At 46.8% G+C, this 23,502-nt stretch overlaps 2 protein-coding genes across 2 annotated transcripts in view; both read left to right on the top strand.

Annotated features, from left to right (window-relative positions):
• Positions 1–23,502, top strand: part of COL6A6 (collagen type VI alpha 6 chain) — a 318,899-nt gene that overhangs the window by 22,743 nt on the left and 272,654 nt on the right. The window lies entirely within an intron of this gene.
• The window catches only part of COL6A5 (collagen type VI alpha 5 chain), a 139,358-nt gene that overhangs the window by 52,462 nt on the left and 63,394 nt on the right, over positions 1–23,502 (top strand). Inside the window, exons 6-20 of the mRNA XM_017346727.4 lie at positions 1,536–2,090; positions 4,773–5,348; positions 8,726–9,301; positions 11,315–11,655; positions 11,759–11,840; positions 12,324–12,466; positions 13,036–13,128; positions 15,835–15,888; positions 17,976–18,047; positions 18,776–18,802; positions 18,911–18,955; positions 19,041–19,094; positions 20,927–20,989; positions 21,638–21,703; positions 22,089–22,142. Coding sequence (XP_017202216.3) covers positions 1,536–2,090; positions 4,773–5,348; positions 8,726–9,301; positions 11,315–11,655; positions 11,759–11,840; positions 12,324–12,466; positions 13,036–13,128; positions 15,835–15,888; positions 17,976–18,047; positions 18,776–18,802; positions 18,911–18,955; positions 19,041–19,094; positions 20,927–20,989; positions 21,638–21,703; positions 22,089–22,142 — 2,801 coding nt within the window. The remainder of the gene's footprint in view (positions 1–1,535; positions 2,091–4,772; positions 5,349–8,725; positions 9,302–11,314; positions 11,656–11,758; positions 11,841–12,323; positions 12,467–13,035; positions 13,129–15,834; positions 15,889–17,975; positions 18,048–18,775; positions 18,803–18,910; positions 18,956–19,040; positions 19,095–20,926; positions 20,990–21,637; positions 21,704–22,088; positions 22,143–23,502) is intronic.

Below are 23,502 nucleotides of genomic sequence, written 5' to 3'. Positions count from 1 at the left end.
TGGTGTCCTGGTAAAGCCAGGGAAGCTGCTAGAGCAAAGGCTCCATCCCATTCAATATTGTTTCTTTCTTATATGATAGTTCAGGTGAGCAGTCAGGCTCTGGTGGAGGGGCTTTTCCATCCTCAGCTGTAGCTTCCAGTTTTCTTGTCATCTCCCATCACATTGAATCAAAGGGATAAGGACCAAGAGAGCCCACTACACCGAGTTGTTTTAATGATTAGACTGAGAGGTGGCCAGCTCACATCTGCTCTTATCTATTGGGCAAAACTGAGTCACAGGGCCACATTTAGTTTCAAAGGCTAGGAAAGGTAGTCTTTAGCTGGGCATCCATCTACATGGCTGAAATGTATTAACATAAAAAAACGAGAAAAACAGATATTAGGAAACAAGAGTCAGCCAAAGAAGGTAGACCCTGTGATGTTAACCTACGTGTAGAAGTCCATTCTTGCATGTGTGTTGCGTGGAAGATTGTCTTCTACACTTTGCAGTGATGGGGCTTTGCCAAGGCCACATATACCTTCAGTGACTTCTCAGCTTACCACTTTTTAGATGGCTTATGGCAGTGTGGGTCCTAAAATAGGGATGCTAATCTCCTTGGTGGATCAGAGGATTGGCCTTACACAGCCCAAGTTATTAAAAAATAATTAACATCTTCTAATTTTTCCATATATGGCTGATGCTAAGTATTTAATTTCAACTAGTGTGGGATATACCCCATGATGCTGAGGTGGAGGTGGCTAAGAAGATACAATTAGACACACATACAAAAGAGATAAGACCAAGAAGGCACATATAAGACAATATACTTGCATGCTATATAAGCAAACAACATGTATATCATGAATTAATAACACTGTTTTGAATAGCTTATTGAAATTGGTCTTGTATCTATGTACATTTACACATAAGCACATACAAGTTCATTTTCAATCCATAGGCTATGTGTCAACTTCATGTATATATAAAGGAGCAGTCCATGTTGAACAGATATGTGCCAACTAAATCTTTAATATTGACTTCCAGAGTTACCAAATAACTCAAAGTTACCCAAGAATATAAGACTATTTAAAGATTACCTATAATTGCATTTTTTCAAGAATATACACATACTCCTGGAATATTAGCCCCATGAAGCCTGGGAATTAATCACTTTAGTTTAATTCCTTTTCTTTTGATCACCATTGCATCCTGGACACATAGCCTGATGCTTGGCACCTCCTGTGCCTCAAGAATTATGAGTGAATGCCTTATGAGCAATAAATGCATGTATGTATGCAAGAATGAATAAATACACATGTTGGAAGTTACATTTCCTGTTTAAAACTCCATGGTTAATCATCAGTGGATTTCTGATTCAGGGTTCTAGTTGGCAAGATTCAATTAAAAAAAATGAACTGAACTTTCATATGCAACAGTAGTTGCTTGAGTTAATTTTCAATGTTTTCTCATTAATGCACTTACGACTGCTTCATTGTTTCTGCATATTTGGATTATCCAACCTGGTTTATTTCTGGTCTCTTTTCTGTGACATACAGGATGTGAAGACATGAAGGCTGACATCATGTTTCTAGTGGACGGTTCTAGCAGTATAGGATATGCAAATTTTGAGAAAATGAAAAACTTCATGCAAACCCTGTTAGCTAAGATTCAAATTGGTGCAGATAAAACTCAAATTGGTGTTGCTCAGTTCAGTGATTATAATAAGGAAGAGTTCCCACTTAATAAGTACTTCACCCAAAAAGAAATTTCAGATGCAATAGACAGAATGCTTCTCATCACTGGAAACACCTTGACAGGAAGTGCACTCAAATTTATAGATACATACTTCACTCAATCCAAGGGGGCCCGACACGGGGTCAAAAAGTTCCTCATCCTCATCACGGATGGAGAAGCTCAGGATGACGTGAGAGAACCTGCCGTGGCTCTCCGAGACAAGGGTGTGATCATCTTATCTGTCGGGGTGTATGGCGCCAACAGGACGCAGCTGGAGGAGATCAGTGGGGACGGCAGCCTGGTTTTCCATGTTGAGAACTTTGAGGACCTAAAGGAGATAGAAAGGAAACTCATCTTCCTCGTGTGTACTCTCCATGGTAAGTGACCCAGCCATCCTTCGGGACTCCAGGGTGTGAGCTACTGACTCAACAGTGGGTGAACTGTGTGTTGTATTCTGGGCTTGGCCTCTACCTGGACTTTGGTGTTAAGTTTTAGTTATATTAAAACATCTATACCTCTGGATGAACAATTTTGGCAGCTTGATTGGTACCAAATAGGCTGGCCTTCATGACCTCAAATATATTCTAAGACGGGGTGGTATTGTGGCCCAGTGGGTGAAGACACTGTTTGGGACTCCCACATCCCACATCAGTGTCTAGGATCAAGTTCTGACTCTTCCACTTACAACCCAGCTTCCTGCTAATGCACTCTGGGTGGCAGCAGATGACAACTCAGGTATATGAGTCCCTGCCACCCATTTGAAGACCCAGATTCAGTTCCTAACTCCTGAATTTGGCCTGGCCCAACCTTGGCTGTTTAGGACATTGTGGGGTGAAACATGGATGGAAGATCTCTCATTCACTCATATTCTCTCTTTCATATTCTCTCTCTCATATTCTTTCTCTACCTTTCAAATAATTAAGTAAACATTAAAATATATTTTCTAAGGAAGTCTTAGAATTTTACACTAAACTTCTAAATATTTAATACTTACATACCCATATTTTTCCAGAGCCAATTTTAATCTCAAATGACTTCATGGAATTGTTTCTTAGCTATCTATAACTATTAGTGAGGAGTAAATAATTATAAATACAAACTTATCTTCCTCTTGGTTAAATTAAATCCAGTCTCTTAAGCACCTAACACCAAAATACCCTAAACATTTGTATTTTGGATATATAGTGCACAATTTTCATTATTATCCTTAACTTCTATCAATCAGGTATTTTATATTTACCTGTTCATGTATCTATACCTTTGAAAAATTTTAATTTGTGACTTTTTTCTGTTTACTTATAGTCATCATTTTTTATTGCAAATGCTAGTGATTTTCAAATTAGTTTGCGCCTATCAATTTTAATGCCACTTAATGAGAACCTGCTATCACTTCAGAGATATACTTTTTTTTTTTTTTTTTTTGACAGGCAGAGTGGACAGTGAGAGAGAAAGGTCTTCCTTTGCCATTGGTTCACCCTCCAATGGCCGCCGCAGCCAGCACACTGCGGCCGGCGCACTGCGCTGATCTGATGGCAGGAGCCAGGTACTTCTCCTGGTCTCCCATGGGGTGCAGGACCCAAGTACTTGGGCCATCCTCCACTGCACTCCCGGGCCACAGCAGAGAGCTGGCCTGGAAGAGGGGCAACCGGGACAGAATCCGGCGCCCCGACCGGGACTAGAACCTGGTGTGCCGGCACCGCAAGGTGGAGGATTAGCCTAGTGAGCCGCGGCGCCGGCTCCAGAGATATACTAAAAACAGAAGTGCTTTTAAGTTTGTCCCTGGCTTTTATCTGTGTTTGAGATACAACTAAGACAATAAACCAAAACATTAATAAGTTTATTGCATGTTTTCCCCCCGGCAACATAGAAATCTCCTTAGTCTTTGTTCTTCATGATTACGTGTGTGAAATGTTCATCACATTAGCAAATACAATGCTTGGCTGTAAACTCTGAGTCTTAGGCAATATCTCTAAGACTTCCCTGGTAATTGGAAGCTTTATTCGAGTTTTTCCTTCTTCTGAGAGTGGGAGTGGTGTGTAAATTCTTGGTCATCTTGAAAGGTGTCCCTAAAGTCCTCAGACCCAACTTTGCAGCCTGCAGGGCTCTTCCTGGTGTTTCTTCATTTTGAAAACTATAATGCTCATGGAGGCCCACTCCATGGCAGAAGGTGAAATTTTAGCTGACTCATAAACAGGTGTCAAGTGATGACTAATCACAAAGCCCAGCGGACAGCTGCCCCAGCTTTGTACAGGTGTAGCCTGGGCTCTCCACACTGTCTGAGACTTGTAAATTTGAAACTTCACTGCCAGAAATAAGGCAGGTATGTGGAAAATGGGGGAAAATGAAACTGGAAGGCATGAGCTCATGTTATAAGTTACTGAGAGAAGAAAAAGGGAGAGGAGAGGAGGGAGGGTATATGTATTTTGGAGACCTGGCCAGAGTGATTGCTTGGCTTCTAATGTGGAGGGGGCCTTGGAGACAAGGAAGAGGTAATAGGAGACTCTGCTTATTTTTTGAGTTGAATTTAGGAGTCAGAGGAAGGAGCAAAAACAAGTGTACAGAGGTGTGATGCGCAGGCAAGGTTTGACTGCTGGAAGCTCACGAGAAGCTGGAGCCAGAGGGAGTAGGGCTTATTCAAGGAGTTCCTGAACTCTCTAGAACAGCAGGCCAGTTTGGCAAACATCAGGGTGTCTCTCCATTATATTGGGATTGAGCTAACTTCTGATATTCCTTTGAGCTGAAAGCCTACTTGGCAAAGGGTGTTACATGTGCTGATGAGATATGGCAGAGGAGAGTGGAGCAGCACAAGGGTTCCTGACTGTAGAGTCACGTAAATAAGGGGATAAGTGTCCTCGGAACTGTGATCTGGGGAAGTTGCACTTCATGAGCCTCAGCTTCTAGCTCTGTAAACTAGCAACAGCCCCCCTAAGAAATCAGTGGGATGGGATGTTCTGGCACATCACAGGCTCGTGGGGATGTCAGTTTGCTCTCCTTCTCAGCATTCTGTGTAGAACGCACTGTAGAAAGTTTATGATTTTCCTCTTGCTCCTCTTTTGCAGATTGTAAAAGGATTCAACTGTTAGACGTCGTGTTCGTGTTGGATCATTCAGGCAGCATAAATTCAGAACAGCAAGAAAGCATGATTAACCTGACGATCCATTTGGTGAAGAAGTCAGATGTTGGCAGGGACCGAGTTCAGTTTGGAGCCCTCAGATACTCTGATGATCCTGACATTCTCTTTTACCTGAACACATACTCAAACCGTTCGGCAATTATTGAGCATCTGAGGAGGCGCAGGGACACCGGTGGGTCCACCTTCACCGCTAAGGCTCTCGGTCGCTCGGCTACCCTCTTTGAGGAACAGCACGGCAGCCGCATCAAGCAAAACGTGAAGCAGATGCTGATTATCATCACAGATGGGGAATCCCACGATCGGCATCTTCTCAATGACACAGCCCTGAAATTAAGAAACAAAGGCATCACCATCATTGCAGTGGGCGTAGGGAAGGCCAACCAAGAAGAACTTGAGGCCATGGCAGGGAATAAAGAAAACACCATCCATGTCAAGGATTTTGACAAACTGAAAGATGTATACCTGCCCCTGCAAGAAAGTATGTGTACCAATGCACGGGAGGGTAAGTTGTTATTTTTAAACTTTCCACGGGGGCAGCATTAGAAGTTGAAAAAAAATACGTTGCAAGTCATGGCTGTCTATTACCTGGGTGTCATGGGCTGAAGTTTTCTCTGCTTTGATGACACCTTTTGTCATCTCTAGAGGAAGTGGATTAATTGAGCATGAAGGTACCTTCCCAGTACAGCACGTATTGAAAAGATTATACAAGAAAGCTTCAGAAAGCGACTCTTTCTCAGGCTGGGTCCACCTTACCCATGCAATGGCTACTTGTGCAGCTCCATGCACTTAATGATCTTGGTGCAGCCAGCGGGCATCAATTTTAGGCCAAATCAAGTGGAGAGTTTCATGGCTTCAACAGTGTCATGGCTTCTGTCTTCAAAGATCCAGGGACCACCAAATACCATCAGAAGCATCCTATGGGGCCACTGGAAGCCAAGGTGGTCTGGTGTGTGTTTTTTTTTTTTTTGGTGGGGGGGGGATGAAAGCCACTTGTGTCAAGGGAGGGCTATGGGAGTCGAATCTGGGAAATCAAGACTCATTACTAGAAACAGGGAGGGAAGGGGATGAAGCTGAAGACACGAGCTACCCCTGGGGTGAGTAGGTTGGAGGCATCACATCTGCTTAAAAATGGGGTGGGATTTGCTGCAGGTCTCAAAGGCAGCTGAGACTGGCAAGTCATCTAGGGAGGGCTGTGGTGCCTCCTCAGAAGGTCTGACCCATCTTGCTTCCTTCCTGTCTCTAGTTCTGTGTTCAACCACAGTCATATTTCTGAGACTCACCTACACTCATATCCATCTCTGTGACCTGTCCAGTCCCACACAAGTCTTACCCCAGATTCTGTCTCAGGTCAGCATTTACCTTGCTGGGTGATATGATGCCTGATCTCCTTAGCTTCACTTAAATAAGCAATACATTCATCTGCTTGGCTTCAATATTGATTGATGATATCATCTTTATCTAAGGAAGTATGTTGTTTTCTGAGGCTGCAGGACCTCTAATTCCTCCTGCCTGTTCTGTCTTGTCCCTGGACTCCCATCCTCCAATCCTATCCATCAGTCCTACCACCATCCCGTCTGTTCTCAACACTGGACTATGCCATTCATCTACTTGCAGTTTTATAGGTTGCTAACTGCCTTTGGGGTGATTTCTAAACTTCTGAGCTCCACCTAGCCTCTGTCCACCTCTCCAACTTCGCCCATCCCACCTTCTCTTCAGAGTCTGCCCCGTCATCATGAAATTCCTCCATGTCTTAGTGCACCAGGAACACCGTGTCCTCCTACTCCACATACCTACATTCAGCTTGTCTGTCACGTTTCAGCCATCATCTGCCACTTTCCCGACTCAACACTTAATCCTAGAGCCCTATTGTGTCCTCTAGCTTTGTCACCTTCTGTTTCTCCTGGTGGTACCATTTAAACGTAATAGCTGTTTTCTCACCCTTACTACTTGGAATGTGTGACTATGAGCTGCTTGGTGTTTTGTTTTTCACTGGGCCCCTACCAAATCTAATCATCACTAATCTAATCTAAATCTAATCTATTACTAAGATCACAGTATGGAGGTTGCTTTATTCTCAACTCCCATGCCTACGTTTTGGACAGAGATCCTGAGATGCAGTTTGGGTTGTGGGTATTTATTAGGGATCCACGCCTGTGAAATAAAGGAGGCGAACTGGATGGGCAGAAGAAGTGGGCAAATGGTGATGCTTGCTAACCAGAGCTTCAAACTCAGCTGAGCAATCAGAACCAAGTACTGCCTACTAGAGTTAGCCAGCATTAGACTAAAATGGCTGGGGATAAGTAAGGAGGGGATTCTTGCTTGGTCCCCCTTATACATAGCCCCTGGATGTGGGCTGCTCTGGGAAGGGGACGACCCTCAGGATGGCTTCCCTCTGCAGTGGGGCAGACCCTGCAGGAGCCAACAGCTGGAGGTTGTCTGTTGACTACTCCCACAGCTGGGCAGGAAGCCCTTGCTTGAAGGTCTGTCTGTGCAGCCACTTCTGTGTCCACCACACTCACTTACAAAGAATTGTGTGGCCATGGGCAAGCCATGGTCTCAGGGACTTTGCTTTAGTAATCCCTTTAGTGTGGCCCTTCCCCGGGCGATTGCGTTTGGTTAGAGTTGAGTGTAGAAAGCCATCTCGTGGGTTTGGAACATTTCACATTAGACTTCAGACAGATGACCCCATCCTCTGGTTATTACTCTCCAGCATTTGTCCCATGAAGTTTTAATATATAATATATATTTTTAAGATTTATTTATTTATTCGAAAGGCAGAGTTACAGGCAAAGGGCACAGAGAGTGATTTCCTCCACCTGCTAGCTCACTTCCCAAAAGGCCACAATGGCCAGAGCTGGGCTGATCTGAAGCCAGAATCCAGGAGCTTTCTCCAGGTCTCCCACGTGGGTGCATGGGCCCAAGCACTTGGACCATCTTCTGCTGCTTTCCCAGGCTGTTAGCAGGGAGCTGGATTGGAGTAGAGCAGCCAGGACTTGAACCAGTGCCCATATGGGAAGATGGTACCACGGTTCCAGCTCCTAGTTTTTTATTTGTTTGTTTGTTTTTTAATTCAGGGTAAGAAGTGCTGGATTTTAGGGTAAAAGAATCAAGAGATCCAGAGGAAAAGAGTCCCACTCTTGTATGTTCTTTTTCTTTTTTTAAAGATTTGTAAAGAAGAGTTACAGAGAGGCAGAGGCAAAGGCAGAGTCTTCCATCTGCTGGTTCACTCCCCAAATGGCCAAATGGCTGGAGCTGAGCCAATCAGGAAGCCAGGAGCCTGGAGCTTCTTCCAGGTCTCCTACACAGATGCAGGGGCCCAAGGACTTGGACCATCTTCTACTGCTTTCCCAGGCCATAGCAGAGCTGGATCAGAAATGGAGCAGCCAGGACACAAACCAGCACCCATATGGGATGCTAGCATTGCAGGCGGTGGCTTCACCTGCTATGCCACAGTGCTGGCATATGTTCTTGAGAAAGTTACTTGACTTCTAAATTCTATTTCTTTTTTTTTAACATTTATTTCACTTATTTGAAAGGCAGAGTTACAGAAAGAGAGAGAGAGAGAGAATCTTCCACCAGCTGTTTCACTCCCCAAATGGCTGCAAGCTTCCTACCTTCTCTGAGTAGTTTTCAGTGTGATATATTCTCCAACAAATCCCGTAAATAATTAAGATTTGAAAATCTGATCATTTCCCCTTCCGCCATTTCCCTTCTCTTTTTGATGGCTAACCTTTGATTCTCTCTTTGGCTAACGTCTATCAATTTGCTACTAATTCAGAGTAATTTATGTAGTTAATAAAGCAATTTAAGTATTTGATTTCAGGAAAAATTCAGGACCATTTGTGGAGAAAAATCATTCCTTCTTTTTCACCATTGCAGTTTGTAATCTTCATGAAGCTGATGTGGTTTTCCTCTGTGACGGCTCTGATATGGTCTCTGACTCAGAGTTCGTTACCATGGCAACCTTCTTGTCAGACCTAATTGATAATTTTGACATTCAGTCTCGGAAAATGAAGATTGGAATGGCTCAATTTGGGAGCCGCTATCAGGAAATCATTGAGTTGGAAAGCTCTCTGACGGAAAGCCAGTGGAAGACCCAAATCCAGGCTGTTGCCAAGAGCAAAGGGCTCCCGCGAGTTGACTTTGCCCTCAAGCACGTGAGCGACATGTTTGACCCAAGCGCCGGTGGGAGAGGAAACGCTGGCGTCCCCCAGACTTTGGTAGTCATCATCTCTGGGGACCCTCGCTACGATGTGGCAGATGCAGTGAAAACCCTGAAGCGCCTTGGAATTTGTGTCCTGGTGTTGGGCATAGGAGATGTGCATAAGGAGCGGCTTCTGCCCATTACAGGCAACCCAGAGAAAATACTCACTCTTCACAACTTTAATAAACTCAGGGATGTGGACGTGCAAAAAAGAATGGTCCGTGAAATCTGCCAGAGCTGTGGGAAAACCAGTGAGTGCTCTTTACCTCAACCTCCCATTTCTCCATCACCCAAGGGGGGCTGGTGGGCCAGCTCCAACAGAATGCACAGGAGGACTTCACAGAGTTCATGGGGAAATGGGATTCCAAAGTGAGTTTATTGTATTATTGTACAGAACAATTTTTGAAATCCATCCCATAGTTTTTTCATAATACATGTTTTCCATGAACTTTTTAAAGACCTCTTATATCTTTGGAATAGTGTCTGATGGAAAGAGACCTCTCTTCTTCTTCCCAGAAGTTGTGGGATCGCTTGGCATCTCACAGAGATGAGGAGAGATGTGCCGAGGTTAAGAGATCCTGGGCTGTGTCCTCTGATGAGTCCTGTCCCCTCAGTGCAACCTAAGCATCATGCCCCATGTAGCACCTGACCCTTAGAACCTATTTCTGTTTTCTACTTCTGGGACAGTGCCGTGCATCCTTTAGGAAGTAAGAAGAAGAAATCTGTGTTGGCTGGAAGTTTCAGTATTTGAACTTTGCTAAGCTGTCTTGGAAGGCCCTTGCTGTTTGTGTGTGTGTTAGGGTCGGGGGGAGGAGGAGTATATATTTTCTTCTTTGAATGATGACCATCACATTATCATGACATAGTAGAGACTTGGATTTATTTAATCCAGAGGTGAGTGGTGATATGGCAGAGTCTGGCAGGCAGGGTGTGTGGAGATGACCTTATCCATCGTGTGGGACTTCATCGGTCAATGCCAAGTGGGCATAGCTGTCCCTCTGTGGCTGGACGTTTGGAGGGTGGGGGTGGCATGTCAGGAAGCAACAGTGGATGGTGACGTGCAGAAAATCCCAAGTGCTTCTGCTTCCAGAGTTGCTGTGGTTGAAGCCACTTCCGTCACAAACTCTGTTAGTCTTTGCACACTTTGCAGGTCTCTTACTGTCCCGTTAGGGTGCAGCAGTGGAGGTGGGAAGAGTCTTGGGCCTGGAGGCAGAAAGCCAGAGTTCTAAACCTGGCTCAGCAGTGACAGCAGCATGCATCACTGTCTCCTTGTCTGCAAAATGCGCACCTGCCTGGGGTCAAGGTGAACAGCTGCACGTGCAACTTGTCCTAGCCAGTGTTGACTGCCTGCTCAATTAGTTGACAAAGTTTACATTTAAAAAAACTGGAGATTTTACATCTTAAAAATCCAGATTTCAGGCTCCTCTTTGAAATGGCAGAAGATCTGACAGTACTGGGTCCCATGTTCCACGTGGGAGCTGATCAGTCAACAGGTCCCAGGATGAGTGTCTGTGCCACAGTTCACTTCCTCAGTGCCTGCCACTTGACCCATCTGCATCACCCCCTGAGCCTTTGCAGCTGTTGCCATTCGTGAGCTCTGGAAATTAAATAATCTCTAAAGACAGCCCCAATCTTCAGGTAGCAATGATATGAATCTGAACATGTCAGCATTCAAAGAAGAAAACTGTATACATGTGTACTTGGAAACACAAAGAACCACTGAGAGACTGTTCTGTGGTTTAACCTTCAAATAGCTGTTGGAACCTGTCATACCTAAAATATGCTGTTGGGAGAGCAGTCAACATATTCATTTTTTAAAGATTTATTTATTTATTTGAAATACAGAGATAGAGACAGAGAGAGAGAGAGAGAAGTATCTTCCATGTGCTGGTTCACTCCCTGATTGGCTTGCAATGGCCAGGGCTGAACCAGGCTAAAGCCAGGAGCCAACAGTTTCTTCTGGCTCTCCTGCAGGGGTACAGGGGCCCAAGCACTTGGGCCACCTTTGGCTGCTTTCCTGGGCACATTAGCAGGGTGATGGATTAGAAATGGAGCAGCCAGGTCTGCAGCCAGTGCCCATATAGGATGCCAGTACGGCAGGTGGTGGCTTTACCTGCCGTGCCACAGCACTGGCCCAGCATCTCCCTTCTTACAAGCTCTGGGTACCAGGAAGTGTGGCACAAGAGCTCTCTTTTCCCTGCCCTGTCTGCCCTTCCTTACTCCTGTTTGCTCACGAATCCGACCTCATTTCCCTTGGTCTCCAGATTGCTTTGTGGACGTAGTGGTTGGATTCGACATCTCCACTCACCTGCAGGGGCAGCCCTTGTTCCAGGGCCACCCCCGGCTGGAGTCGCAGCTCCCAGGCATCTTAGAGGACATCACCTCCATCAAGGGGGTGAGCTGTGGTGCCGGTGCAGAGACGCAGGTAAGCGTGGCCTTTAAGGTGAACAGTGAAGGAGAATTCCCTGCCAAGTTCCAAATCTACCGGCCAGCAGTGTTTGACAGCTTGCTGCACGTCGCCGTCAGAGGCCCGACTCATCTGAATGCCCAGTTCTTGGAGTCGCTGTGGGACACATTTGAGGATAAATCTGCTTCCCGGGGACAGGTATCTGTGCCGTGTTCTGTGCCCCCTCGCGCACACTCCCATTTGAACCTCCTTCCCCAGCTGTGTGTCCAGTGGTCTCATCACTGCTTCCCTCTCCTTGCAGGTGCTGCTCATCTTTTCTGATGGTCTCCAGGGTGACAGCATCACAGTGCTGGAGAACCAAGCAGACAGGCTCAGAGAAGCAGGTATTGTGTTGCCAACGTGCAATGCGGAGCTTGCAATAGGCTGGGCAAGTCTCTGTCTTACTCGAACACTCTAGCTATAGGCATGTGCCACTTTTTTCCTCCATCTGTGCCATTTGACCATGAACCCTATGAAGAGAAGGAGTGTGTCTGACCCTTTCGTCTTATTTCAGTGGCACAATGATTAGAACATAATAGGCCCCCATTAAGCACATATTTGTCTAATGAAAGGTTGGATGGGATAGACAAACTGGAGAATGAATAGATAACTGAATGAAGGGATGGGTGAACAGGTGTAGTCAGGAATGCAGCTGAGACTGGAACATAGAAGAGGCAAATCTGAGGTTGGGTTCTCCCGATGTTGAGAGCACTGCTTTATTTCAATTTCTGGTGGCATGAATGCTGTTCATGGGGTAGGAACATAACTCCTTCTGTCTTTTGCGTGCCTGACCCTTTGGTTTTCTCTCTGCTGTGTGCACTGAACAGGACTTGATGCTCTGCTTGTGGTGTCCATTAACACCACTGTTCATGACGAGTTTTCCAGCTTTGAGTTTGGAAAGGGATTTCATTACAGGACTCCTCTGACCTTGGGGATGATGGAAGTGGGCAAAATGCTGTCCCAGTACCTGGTGAGTTGCTGAACCAAAAAAGCCAGTCATCCAAAATGCTGTGGGAGTTAATCTGGAGTCCTGACAAGAGTTTCTAAAGGCTGCCTTTGTTTGCCCCAGTCAGTGAACTCCTGGTTTTCAGAATATGAGAAGGTCTCAAAGATCAGAACATCCTATTTTGTCTTTTCTTTCTTTATTACTCCACCAAACGAATGCATAAGAAACTTAAAACAAGCCAACCCCTAATCAGATAGAAAATTCCAACCATTTATGATACAGAAATTCCACAAAACAGGAGACTGTCCGGTAGCAACCAACATGTGGTAGGCCAGCCTGGTCTGGCCATGTATGTGCTGGGTGCCCTTTCTGTAGCTAGAGGTCATTTCCTTTGGGAAGGAGACGTTGCCAACAGAGGTGCTGGCTTAGTGTCCTCTCTGCAGTGTTAAGGCCAAAAGCCCCCTCTCCTTGTCATCGCCTCCCCTGGCGGGAGAAGACGGTTTGTAGGTGATAGATTATCATTTGTATGAACGTGATTCTTACACAATAAATTTGCTGACAATTGTTGCTCACTCAGCTTTGTCTTTTTGCAGGGCAACATTGCAGAGAGGACTTGCTGCTGTACATTTTGCAAATGTCCAGGGGTTCCAGGACCTCAGGGGACCCGAGGAAGACAAGCCTTGAAGGTGCCATTGCATCGTGATACCCTTTTGTCTAACATGCTTTGATTTGGTATGGCTGTGACTGAGACCCAGTGTCTGAGTTGGCGACAATCGCTCCATAGTAATGTAGTTATTTTGGGTATTTTGTGTACATTTAAGGTGTAGGAGCCAATCCAGAAGGGTTTACTTGTGACACAACTAATGGGAATTTTTAAAATGGGTTTGCATTTGGCACAGTAGTTAAGATGTTCTTGGGATGCCCACATGCCATTTTGGAATGCCTGGTTTGAGTCCTAACCCCTCCACTTCCAATGCAGCTTCCTGCTAATGTGTATTCTTGGGGGCAGCAGATGAAATACCAAGTACTTGGATTCCCATCACCCAAGTGAGAGACTAGGGTGGAACTCCTTGCTCCTGGCTTCAGCCTGGCCCCGCCCCAGCTGTTGAGGGCATTTAGAGGTGAACCAGCAGATAGGAGTTCTGTCTGTCTCTTTCTCTCTGTGTCTGTCTCTTGCTTTCTTTCTACCTTTCAAAGTAAATGGAAAAAAAAAAGAAGATATATTTTGGTGATGTTGCTCCTTGGTTTTGCAATTTACACTCTTGTAGCTGCCTTGGACAGCTTGAAAGCTGTTAAAAATAATGGAGAGAGTTCCTCAGTAGTAAGTAGCATTGTGGAAAAAACAAATTGTGAAAGAGCTATTATTCAACCATAGGATGGATGATATATCTTGGTATTTTCTTTTTTTTAACTTTTATTTAATGAATATAAATTTCCAAAGTACAGCTTATGGATTACAATGGCTCCCCCCGCCCATAACTTCCCTCCCACCCGCAACCCTCCCCTTTCCCGCTCCCTCTCCCCTTCCATTCACATCAAGATTCATTTTCAATTCTCTTTATATACAGAAAATCAGTTTAGCATATATTAGGTAAAGGTTTCAACAGTTTGCACCCACAAAGAAACACAGAGTGAAAAATACTGTTTGAGTACTAGTTATAGCATTAAATCACAACGTACAGCACATTAAGGACAGAGATCCTACATGAGGAGTAAGTGCACAGTGACTCCTGTTGTTGACTTAACAAATTGACACTCTTGTTTATGGCATCAGTAATCACCCTAGGCTCTTGTCATGAGTTGCCAAGGCTATGGAAGCCGTTTGAGTTCACCGACTCTGATCATATTTAGACAAGGTCGTAGTCAAAGTGGAAGTTCTCTCCTCCCTTCAGAGAAAATACCCTGGTATTTTCAATGGCATTCTCTGTGCTGATGTAAAAGAACCACAGTGACACATACACAACATGAATAAACCCTATTAACACATTGTGCATTTAATGAAAAAGCAAAACAGAATACTTAGGGTATGATTTCATTTCGAGAATGTTTGAAAACAGGTTGAACTAACCCATGGTGTCTAGGGATGAATATTTAAGGGCAAGGTTTTTTTTAAAGATTTATTTATTTTACTTGAAAGTCAGAGTTAGACACAGAGAGAAGGAGAGGCAAAGAGGAAGAGAGAGAGAAAGAGAGAGAGAGAGAAAAGTTTTCCATCCGCTGGTTCACTCCCCAATCGGCCACAATAGCTGGAGCTGCGCTGATCCGAAGCCAGGAGCCAGGAGCCAGGAGCTTCCTCCAGGTCTCCCACATGGATGCAGGGGCCCAAGCATTTGGGCCATCTTCTACTGCTTTCCCAGGCCATAGCAGAGATCTGGATAGGAAGTGGAGCAGCCAGGACTCAAACCAGCATCCATATGGGATGCCAGCACTGCAGGCGGCGGCTTTACCTGCTACGCCACAGCACCAACCCCAAGGGCAAGGTATTTTTAAAAGGTGCAGTGATATAGTCGTGGACATCAGGAGTGCACTCCCAGGGCAGGAGGAGGGTGGCTGGGGCAGGGTAGACTGTGCCTGGGACCAGTCGCTGTCCTCTTGGCTCATAAACTTTACCTATGATGCCTGTAATTATAAAATTCTTGGATAAGGTTCACCTTACGGTGATAAGCTTTACCTTCACAGTCTATTCATTTTTATGTACTTTTTCAAATGGGTTTTAGATATCACAATAAAAGGGAGTTTGCTTTTTAAGATCAACTATAATACTTTTGCTCACGAGTTCTACGTCATCTGTCCTGTGGGAGGAAAAATTGTATTGGACTTTTTACGGAGTTGTGATTTTCCTTTACTGTGGTCTCCTCTCTCCTTGCCTTGTTCCGGTCGGTATGAGAGTTACATTCCAGAGCTCAGCCTCGCGGCTGTACTGAGCAGGCAGCTTAGAGAGCGGGGAAAGCAAACGCCGGTGAAACCTTTGCCGCTATCAATGCACGAAGCAACTAAACCACTGTAGCAAGGGAGAGAGGAGAGAGGTCTGCCATTGAAACACATGCAACCTCTCGTTCCTGGACGTGCTCATTCTTGCCTGGGCTCTCAGAAACGCAACAGAAAATAAAGCGCTCCTTCTGGAAATGCCAGCGGTTAACCTGCTAAAGGAGATGTGGTGGCCACAGCTGTCTCCCGGACAACTCCGTCAGCTGCAGAAGCAGCCTGGTGTGGGGCAGGTCTCACAGGCACCGTGAGGGCCGCCTGCTACAGAGGCCTCCAGCAAGGAGCGCGGGACAGGAGCCTGCTCCAGATGTTGTCAGAGTCTGCCCATCTGCACCAACTGCTGAACGCCTGTGACTCAAGTGTGAGTGATGGGCCATGCTGAAGTTCCTTCCTCTCTTTCCCCCCAGGGCTCTCCAGGCCTGAAGGGCAGCAGAGGCCACCAGGGTGAGGATGGAGACCCAGTAAGTGCCTATGACCCCTCCCCCATGACTGCTCCATTTTCATTCAAATGAGGTTTTGTTTATTTGCTTATTTATTGAATCTGTTGGAAAAGCTTGCTTTCCTTTTTTCTCAGTCTAGACCATGAAGCACCTGCTAAGTCTACATTAGGGGTCAGGGGACGTGGGATTAGGCTCACACTCATGTGGACTGGCAGGGAGCTGGGCTTCCTCATTTCAGTCCACAAGCAGGTGCAACAGGTTGTCTGCTAGGGGTCTGCATGGTAGACCATGGCCATGGGCCAGAGCTGTAGCACACAGCCCTCCACAGAGAGGGAAGAGGGCAAGGTGTCCCCTGGGCATGGCTTTGTGGCTCAATGCAATCCCCAGTGACGGGGGAGATCAGTGCTTGACCCTAAACCCAGAACCCTTTTGGTTCAGCAATCAAATGATGAGAATAGACTTGGAGAAACCGAAACTCAATCAGCTCCATTTGGGATGGGAAAAATTCAGGAAGTGTCCACGCTGGACCTGTAATCCCTTAGACTCAAGGCCACCTGCTGCTCTGGTCAACAAGTTATAATGAGTGTTTGGAAAAGAGGCACAGACTGGTGCCTCCTCACACGGGTCACAAACATGTTATGAAAAGAGGCACAGAACAGAGAGGAGACAGAATACAAACGCACAGCCAGACTGAACTTATTCAGAGAAAATAAAGCCAGAGAAGTCGACCAACTGCCATCATGCTCACAGGCCAAACTCGTGGCAGAGGCCAGACCCCAGCACGCTGGGCCTTTTTTTATCTTAGTGGGCTAGGGACAGGGGTGGGGGGCAGTAAGTAGAGGTGAGCTTCTCCATTCTGGTTCTTCAAGTTTGGCCACCTGGCTTCCCAACCTGGGGAAGAATGCAGGGGGTGGGGTGGGAGACTATACAGGTTGTGAGACAGAACTGGCCCCTTGAAAGAAGGCAAGGGGAACAAGAACCTAAAGTGGCTGAGGCTTATGTCCTTGGTCCATCAATGAGCACAGATTCTGGGATCAGACTGCAAAGGATAGGTGTAGACATCAGACCTTAAGCAGGGAACTTAACTTCTTGGCCACCATTTGCTTGCATGAAAAACATCTATGCATTTCTCTGGGACCTTAAGGCAGGCCTTGCTTGCAAAGTGAGCACCAAGGGGAATGCTCTCAGTCACTCACCTTGCACCCTCAGAAGCATCTCAGAGACCACTCAGACAGCACAGGCAGGCTCTGAGTGTGGCGGTCGTGTTGCCCGCCTGCCTGGCAGTGAGAGCCCAGGCCATGGGCAGCCCCTCTCTCCTAGCTTCCTGAAGCCATGGGCCAGGCAGCCTCAGAATAACAGCAAATCAAAGAAAAGGAAAGCTGCTTCTCCCCTCTTCTCTCAGCAGGAAGGCAAGAATTAAGCTCATGGCTAAGCAATTGTTTAGTGATGCACAAATTGTGAGCACCCGCTGTGTGCATAGACCTGAGCCCACCCAAGTGACGCAAGGGTGACAGAGTCGGGGACCTGGCCTCCAAGGGCATAAAGCCATTCACCAGTGTTTCTTTCCTTGGAGAAGCAGGGCTGGAGCAGGTGGGGGGAGGTGCACACTTTGTTGACCTTGAGTGTCCTTCCCTACTTGGGTGACCTGACTCTGAGGATCCTTATCCTGGGGGATGGGTTCTTCTCCCAATGGTGCCATCCCCAGTGACTGTTTCTACACAGCCCCAGACCTTACCACTGGCTTCCCCTTGTCAGCAAGGCTGACTTCTCCCAGCACAGCACCAGGGCCCCAGGCCACATGTCAGGGTGGATGGGGACTACAGAGTGGCTGCAGTGTGGCTAGAAGGCGAGGCCGCCTCTGAACCTCGGCTGCACTGTCAGATGAGAGGGTGCAGTGGCCGAGTTCATCCCGCAGCTCTCTGTGGCTTTGGATCTGCAAGGAAGCCCTGAAGGTTGACAGAGAAGATGCATGAGTATAGATTTAAATGCATGGGGCTGCAGGAAGAGTGGGCTTGGAGAAATCAGGCTTAGCTTAACTCTCTGAAAGCAAACTGCCGGCGGCTTCCGGCAAGGAGAACTTTGGAAACCTGCTTCTGTTCTTTCCTTAGGGAACACGAGGGGAGACTGGACCCCCAGGAGACCAAGGGATTGCAGGGTGTGTAGGGGAACGCGGACAGAAGGTGAGATCTGCTAGGCAATGTTGGCTTCAGAGCCTGGACCCCTCGTCCCTCTCTCTTCCACCCCTCCCCCATCCTATTTCCCTGGGCATCTCCTATCTCTCTGTCTCTTTCTCCCTTTCCTTCCACTAGTTTCTTGTCTGCGGTTGATCCTGCTTCTTAATCATCTTAAGGAGTCTTTGAGCAGCCGTTAAATTCCCTCTGTAACTTCTTTGTGGATGTGAGGTAGCCAGGGTATCAGAAATACACACTCGGGGCCAGCACTGTGGCATAGTGGGTAAAGCTGCTGCCTGCAGTGCCGGCATCCCATGTGAGCGCTGGTTCAAGTCCTGGCTGCTCCACTTCTGATACAGCTCTCTGCTGTGGCCTGGGAAAGCAGTAGAAGATGGCCCCAGTCCTTGGGCCCCTGCACCCATGTGGGAGACCTGGAGGAAGCTCCTGGCTCCTGGTTTTGGATCGGTGCAGCTCCGGCCATTGTGGCCAATTGGGGAGTGAACCAGCAGATGGAAGACCTCTCTCTCTCTCTCTCTCTCTCTCTCTCTCCCCCTCTCCCCCCCTCTCCTCTCTCTATGTAACTCTGCCTTTTAAATAAATAAATAAAGATTAAGAAAAAAAAGAGAAATACACACTCGTTTGCTTGGGGCCTGGCCCCTGCCTGCTACCCACACCACAGCCTGCCCACACACACCGTGGCTCTGACACCCCTGTGAGAGACGTTTCCTCTTTTTTAGGGAGCCAAAGGATTCTCTGGACAAAAGGTACAGTTGTTTCTCCTCGGTCAAGTTGGTTTCTTGGTGGGATTGGTTTCCCGGGAAGTGCGAGGTGGAGGCCCCCTTCTCTGACTGCTGTCTCCTGCCGTCCCTCAGGGAGAACAAGGTGACCATGGGCTTGACGGCCTGGACGGGGAGGAGGTAAGAGCACTGCAGAGGCACCCTGCAGCTCCTGTGGGTGTGCATGGGTTTTAAAGGGAATCTTATTTTCCTCGTCCTCTTGTAGGGTATGCGTGGACTTTCTGGACAAAAAGGAGAGAAAGGTGATCCAGGCTCTCAGGTAACTTTTCCAGTACATCCAAGAAGCAGAGACTGGTGATGGAGACAATCTTGATTGTCACGTGTCCCTGACAAAAGGGACCACTGACATCAGCATGTGGTAAAGGCCTCTCACCACAAACCAGAGGCCGCCCTGCCGCCGCGGGCGAGGGGCTGACCTGTGGTGTTCAGGAGTTGACAGCTGGAAAAATTTCCAGCATGCAATGCTGTTACTTGGGCACATTTGTCAGAGTCTGAAAATGAGTGTTTTATCTGTCGGGGGGGAAAAAAAAAAGACAATAGGAAGAGAGAAATTCATTTGGGTGGCCTTGGTGTTATAAATCACACTGAAATATATTTTTCTTTAAAATGATTTTAATGCCAATTAATAGTCACCTGCTTGAGTCTAGGCAGCTCTACCTGTATGTTCTGGTCCATTCATGTATCAGGTGTGGTTGAGCCTTGTGCAGGCATTGAGTTCTGTGCTGCCAATCAGAGGTGACCACACAGCCCCTGTCCTCAAGGATCCGCCCCCCACCGGGGTGGGGGCCACAGCTGTATCAGTAGAATGCAGTTACACAGAATGTGATTGAGGCCACATTGTAGGTATCTAGGTGGGAATCCAGACATGGCCTCCTGCCAGGCAGAGGGGTGGGGATGGGCTTGTGTGTGTGGTGGGGAGTGTCCAGGAAATATTCCTGGAGGAGATGATCCTTGAGCTGTGGATGAATAGGCATTGGTGGGGCAGAGATGTGGAGAAAGGAGTTGCAGATGGAGGGAAGAGCAACCATTGGTGACACTGCCAGTTCTGCCTGGCAGGCGCACTAGACACAGGTGGGAGGGGAGGGACAGGAGGTGGCAGGAAGTGATCGGGTGGCACTGAGGAGCCATGTGGAGGAGCTGCCTTTTAGCCACCAGGCAAGGGGGGACCTGCAGGAGGAAAGATTGTAAGCAGCAGGATCACCATTCAATTCACAGTTTAGAAACCTCACTCGTTTGGGTGTGTGGGGACGGTGTTGGAGGCCAGGATGGGAGGTGAGTTGTCCTCCTTGGAGGTGAGAAGTGGTGAAGTCTTCAGATAAGAAAACAGCAGTGAGAAGTGAGAACAGACCAGAGAGAGGTAGGGCCATGCGGGGGCAGGCTGGCCCCTGGGGTGCAAAGGAGACACCCAGGGTCAGGATTCCACAGAGTACGTGCCTTGCCCCAGTCCTGGCTCAGCGACATGAGACCCAGCTGACCAGAAGAGCAGGAAAAGCAGAGTCAGTCAATGTGCCCGACACAATCTTGGCTTGAGCACGTTTAATTGTAGACAGTCAGGTGTGAGGTGACAATGGAACCACCCTGTGGAGATTTCCAATGGGAAATTTAGCTCTAGACGTCAGAAATTGCTAGACTGGCCAGGGCATGCAATGCAGCAGCCACTAGCCACCGTGTGGCTGTGGCAATTTAGATCTGAATCAATTAAAATAAAAAAGTCTGCTCATCAGTTGCAGTAGCCCCCTTTCAAGTGCTCCTGTGTGGTCAGCGGCTGTCGTCTTGGACAGCATGGGTAGAGGTCATTTTCCTTACGACACAAAGTCCTATTGGGCAGTGCACTGCTAGACCATGGACATGTTTCCAGCTTCTCAGCCCCTTGCTACTGATAACTGAGACCACACACTTGAAAGCACACTTAGAGCTGCTTAAGAAATCCAAGGGCTCCTGGTCAAGAGAGAAAGAGTACGCAGCATTTTGGCTGATGGATTTCTGCCCCCTGCCCTACCCCCACTGCAACTGCACTTGACACTTCATGGTGTCAGGAAGGCCTCCGACCAACTCACTCAAGCTCATTTAATTTTTTTGTTTTTTTTTCAGGGCAGCCCAGGTTCCAGAGGTCCACCTGGGGCATATGGAGAAAAGGGTTTCCCAGGGGCTCCTGTAAGTTGGCTCTGAGCTTCACACCTGTTCCACAGTGCCTATCCCCTGTCCCCTTGCATCTGCTGCTTATCTCAGGTGTGGGGGTGGTGGGTGTTGATGGAGGCTTCTTTGGGAAAACTCTGTCTCATCTGGCCTGATAGGATTACAAATTCAGAACTGGGAACTAAAGTTCCATCTTATGAATGCTTATAGCACATTGACACTTTCAAGGTTTATTGAGGGGGAAATGTCCATAGTTTTCTGTATTAGAATTCCATTCTAGCAGATCTACAGGGTCCCTGTTTGCAGACTCGGTAACTTGGGAATGGTGTTACATCTTCGAGGGAGTGTCTAAGAATATTTGGACCAGAGCATCAGTGAGGTTGTCATTTTAGGGGAAATCAGCATGGAGCAAACACTCATGGTGCATTGTTTATCACCATATCTTTAAACTTTGGGATTCATGAAGTCTTCTGCAAATTTAGGATTGCAATTTACTGCTTTCATTAAAAAAAAATCTCATGAGTTTCAAATGTGGGGGATTTTCTCAGATCTCTCATTCCTTAACCCAAATTAGCTTCGTGCTGAGCATCATATCTTTTTTTTTTCTTTTTTACAAGAAAAGCTGGTATTTCTGGGTTCTAAAATGCTTTAAAAATCTTCTTCTAGGGTAATCCAGGACAAGCCAGCAACATCAAAGGACAAAAGGGCTCCAAAGGAGAACAAGGAAGCCAAGTAATTGATCTATTTTACATACAGGAGTTGATTAATCCCATTGTTGAGCTATGTAAATTCAGTAAAATATATGACCCTTCTGTAACTGAACAGACATACCTTGGTATTTAAAAGAGTCCTGTTAAAGTAAGGCTCGCTTACTTTATGGGTGAAATGATTAAGTTTTCCGGCAAATGACTTTCTTTAGGAAAACACACAGCAATGCATGCTGCTGCATCTCTTTCTTCATTAGTGGATGTATGGCCCATACTGTTACATGCGGATGAGTTTAGTGTGACCTGTGTAGCCTGCTAGTTCCATGGGGTTTGGAGTTTGGATGCCGAGTCCTTTGTGTTGTGTTCAGAATCTTTTGCCTGATGATTTTGTGAAACTCCTGCATTTCTAGGGTAGAACGGGACAGAAAGGGACACAAGGCAGCCCCAGTTCCAGAGGCAGTGAGGTAAGTATTTCCCTGCATGTTAATTTCCCCTCCTCATCTCCTGGAGAGCACACAGGGGCATTCAGACTATTTATTGCTGTGCAGTCAGCTGATCTAGGCTGATGAATTGGCAGGATTTCTTGATCTCGATGCTATTGACATTTTGGTACAAATAACTCTGTCGTGAGGAGCTGCCCTAGGCACTGTAGGATGTTGACAGCACCCTGGCCTCTCCCCACAGGGCCTCAGTAGTACCACCCCACTCCTATGCACTTGTGACACCCACAAACGTCTCCAGAGGTCACCCCATGTCTGTGGAGGTTTCGCAGGGGTCTGGGACACAATGATGCAGCCAGCGTTTCCTTTCCCCTTCCAGTGGTTTTGAATGTCTTTAAAGAGAGTTAATGCCTTGTACTCGGTAAGTGCTCTGCTTCGTAGCATGACGTCTTTGAGCTGAGTAGAATGCTCCAAACCGGGTAAAAGTCCTCTCTTTCCATGTTGCAATGGGAAGGAGGAATCATGAGTCCATTTTTCCAGAATGGACCAAAACAGTGGCAATCAAGGCCAATGCAGTGGCAACCTACAGCTCCCGGGGTAACTTTTAGCATCACACATGATATCAAGCCCATCACAGCCAAACGCAGGGACATTGGACTGCCCCTATCTCTCCAAGGAGCAACCAAGAAATCACCTTTCCCTTTGTTGACTACTGGAGGCAGTACCAGCAATGATATTTATCATGTGTTAGATAGAAACTCTTCTACCACGCACTCGCTGTGGATGCTATAAAGAGAATAATCTACAAGTCTTAGATTTGGCCCTAAGCTTTGTTCAGGAGGGGACTAAAAATTCTTGGCTCTCCTTTTTATGACTAACTTGGAATCTTCTCATCACGTAGGAGTCTGGCGGATTGCTCTTTATCCTGGGACAGATGAAGGGGAAATGTGTTCCGGTTCCTCTTGTCTTTGTTTATCTTGAGTCCTAGCCTCCAGGAATGCAAGTGCCAGCACTCCGGCTTCCCAGTGCTTCTGGTAGAATCTTCTGGGGCTTTGCCTTCTTCTACATACCCGAGAATTAAAGTGTAATAGAGAGGAAGATATACAGCAGCAAGATAAGCTACGTGCTATAAATTTCAGACGTAAATTGGCTTAAGAGGAAATACTTTCAGTTTGAAATAACTTTGTGACTGACACATCAGCCAGGAACTTTCTAGAAGGAGGGGCCAGGGATGGGTAGGGAATTAATCCTTGGACAACCCTGTCTCTCTAAGAACACAAGGCTCTGAGCTTCCCTCCTCATCTTCTGCACATCCCTGCTCATCTCCTCTGTAACTTCATTTCTCCTGAATTAACCAAGGTAACATTGACAGAATAAGCATCAT

The sequence above is a fragment of the Oryctolagus cuniculus genome, chromosome 4 (assembly GCF_051225735.1).
Source record: "Oryctolagus cuniculus isolate XC-2025 breed Fujian yellow rabbit chromosome 4, ASM5122573v1, whole genome shotgun sequence".
In the NCBI taxonomy this organism is placed as follows: domain Eukaryota; kingdom Metazoa; phylum Chordata; class Mammalia; order Lagomorpha; family Leporidae; genus Oryctolagus; species Oryctolagus cuniculus.
Note: the sequence above shows the minus strand (reverse complement) of the source record. Positions and strands in the feature narration are given on the sequence as shown.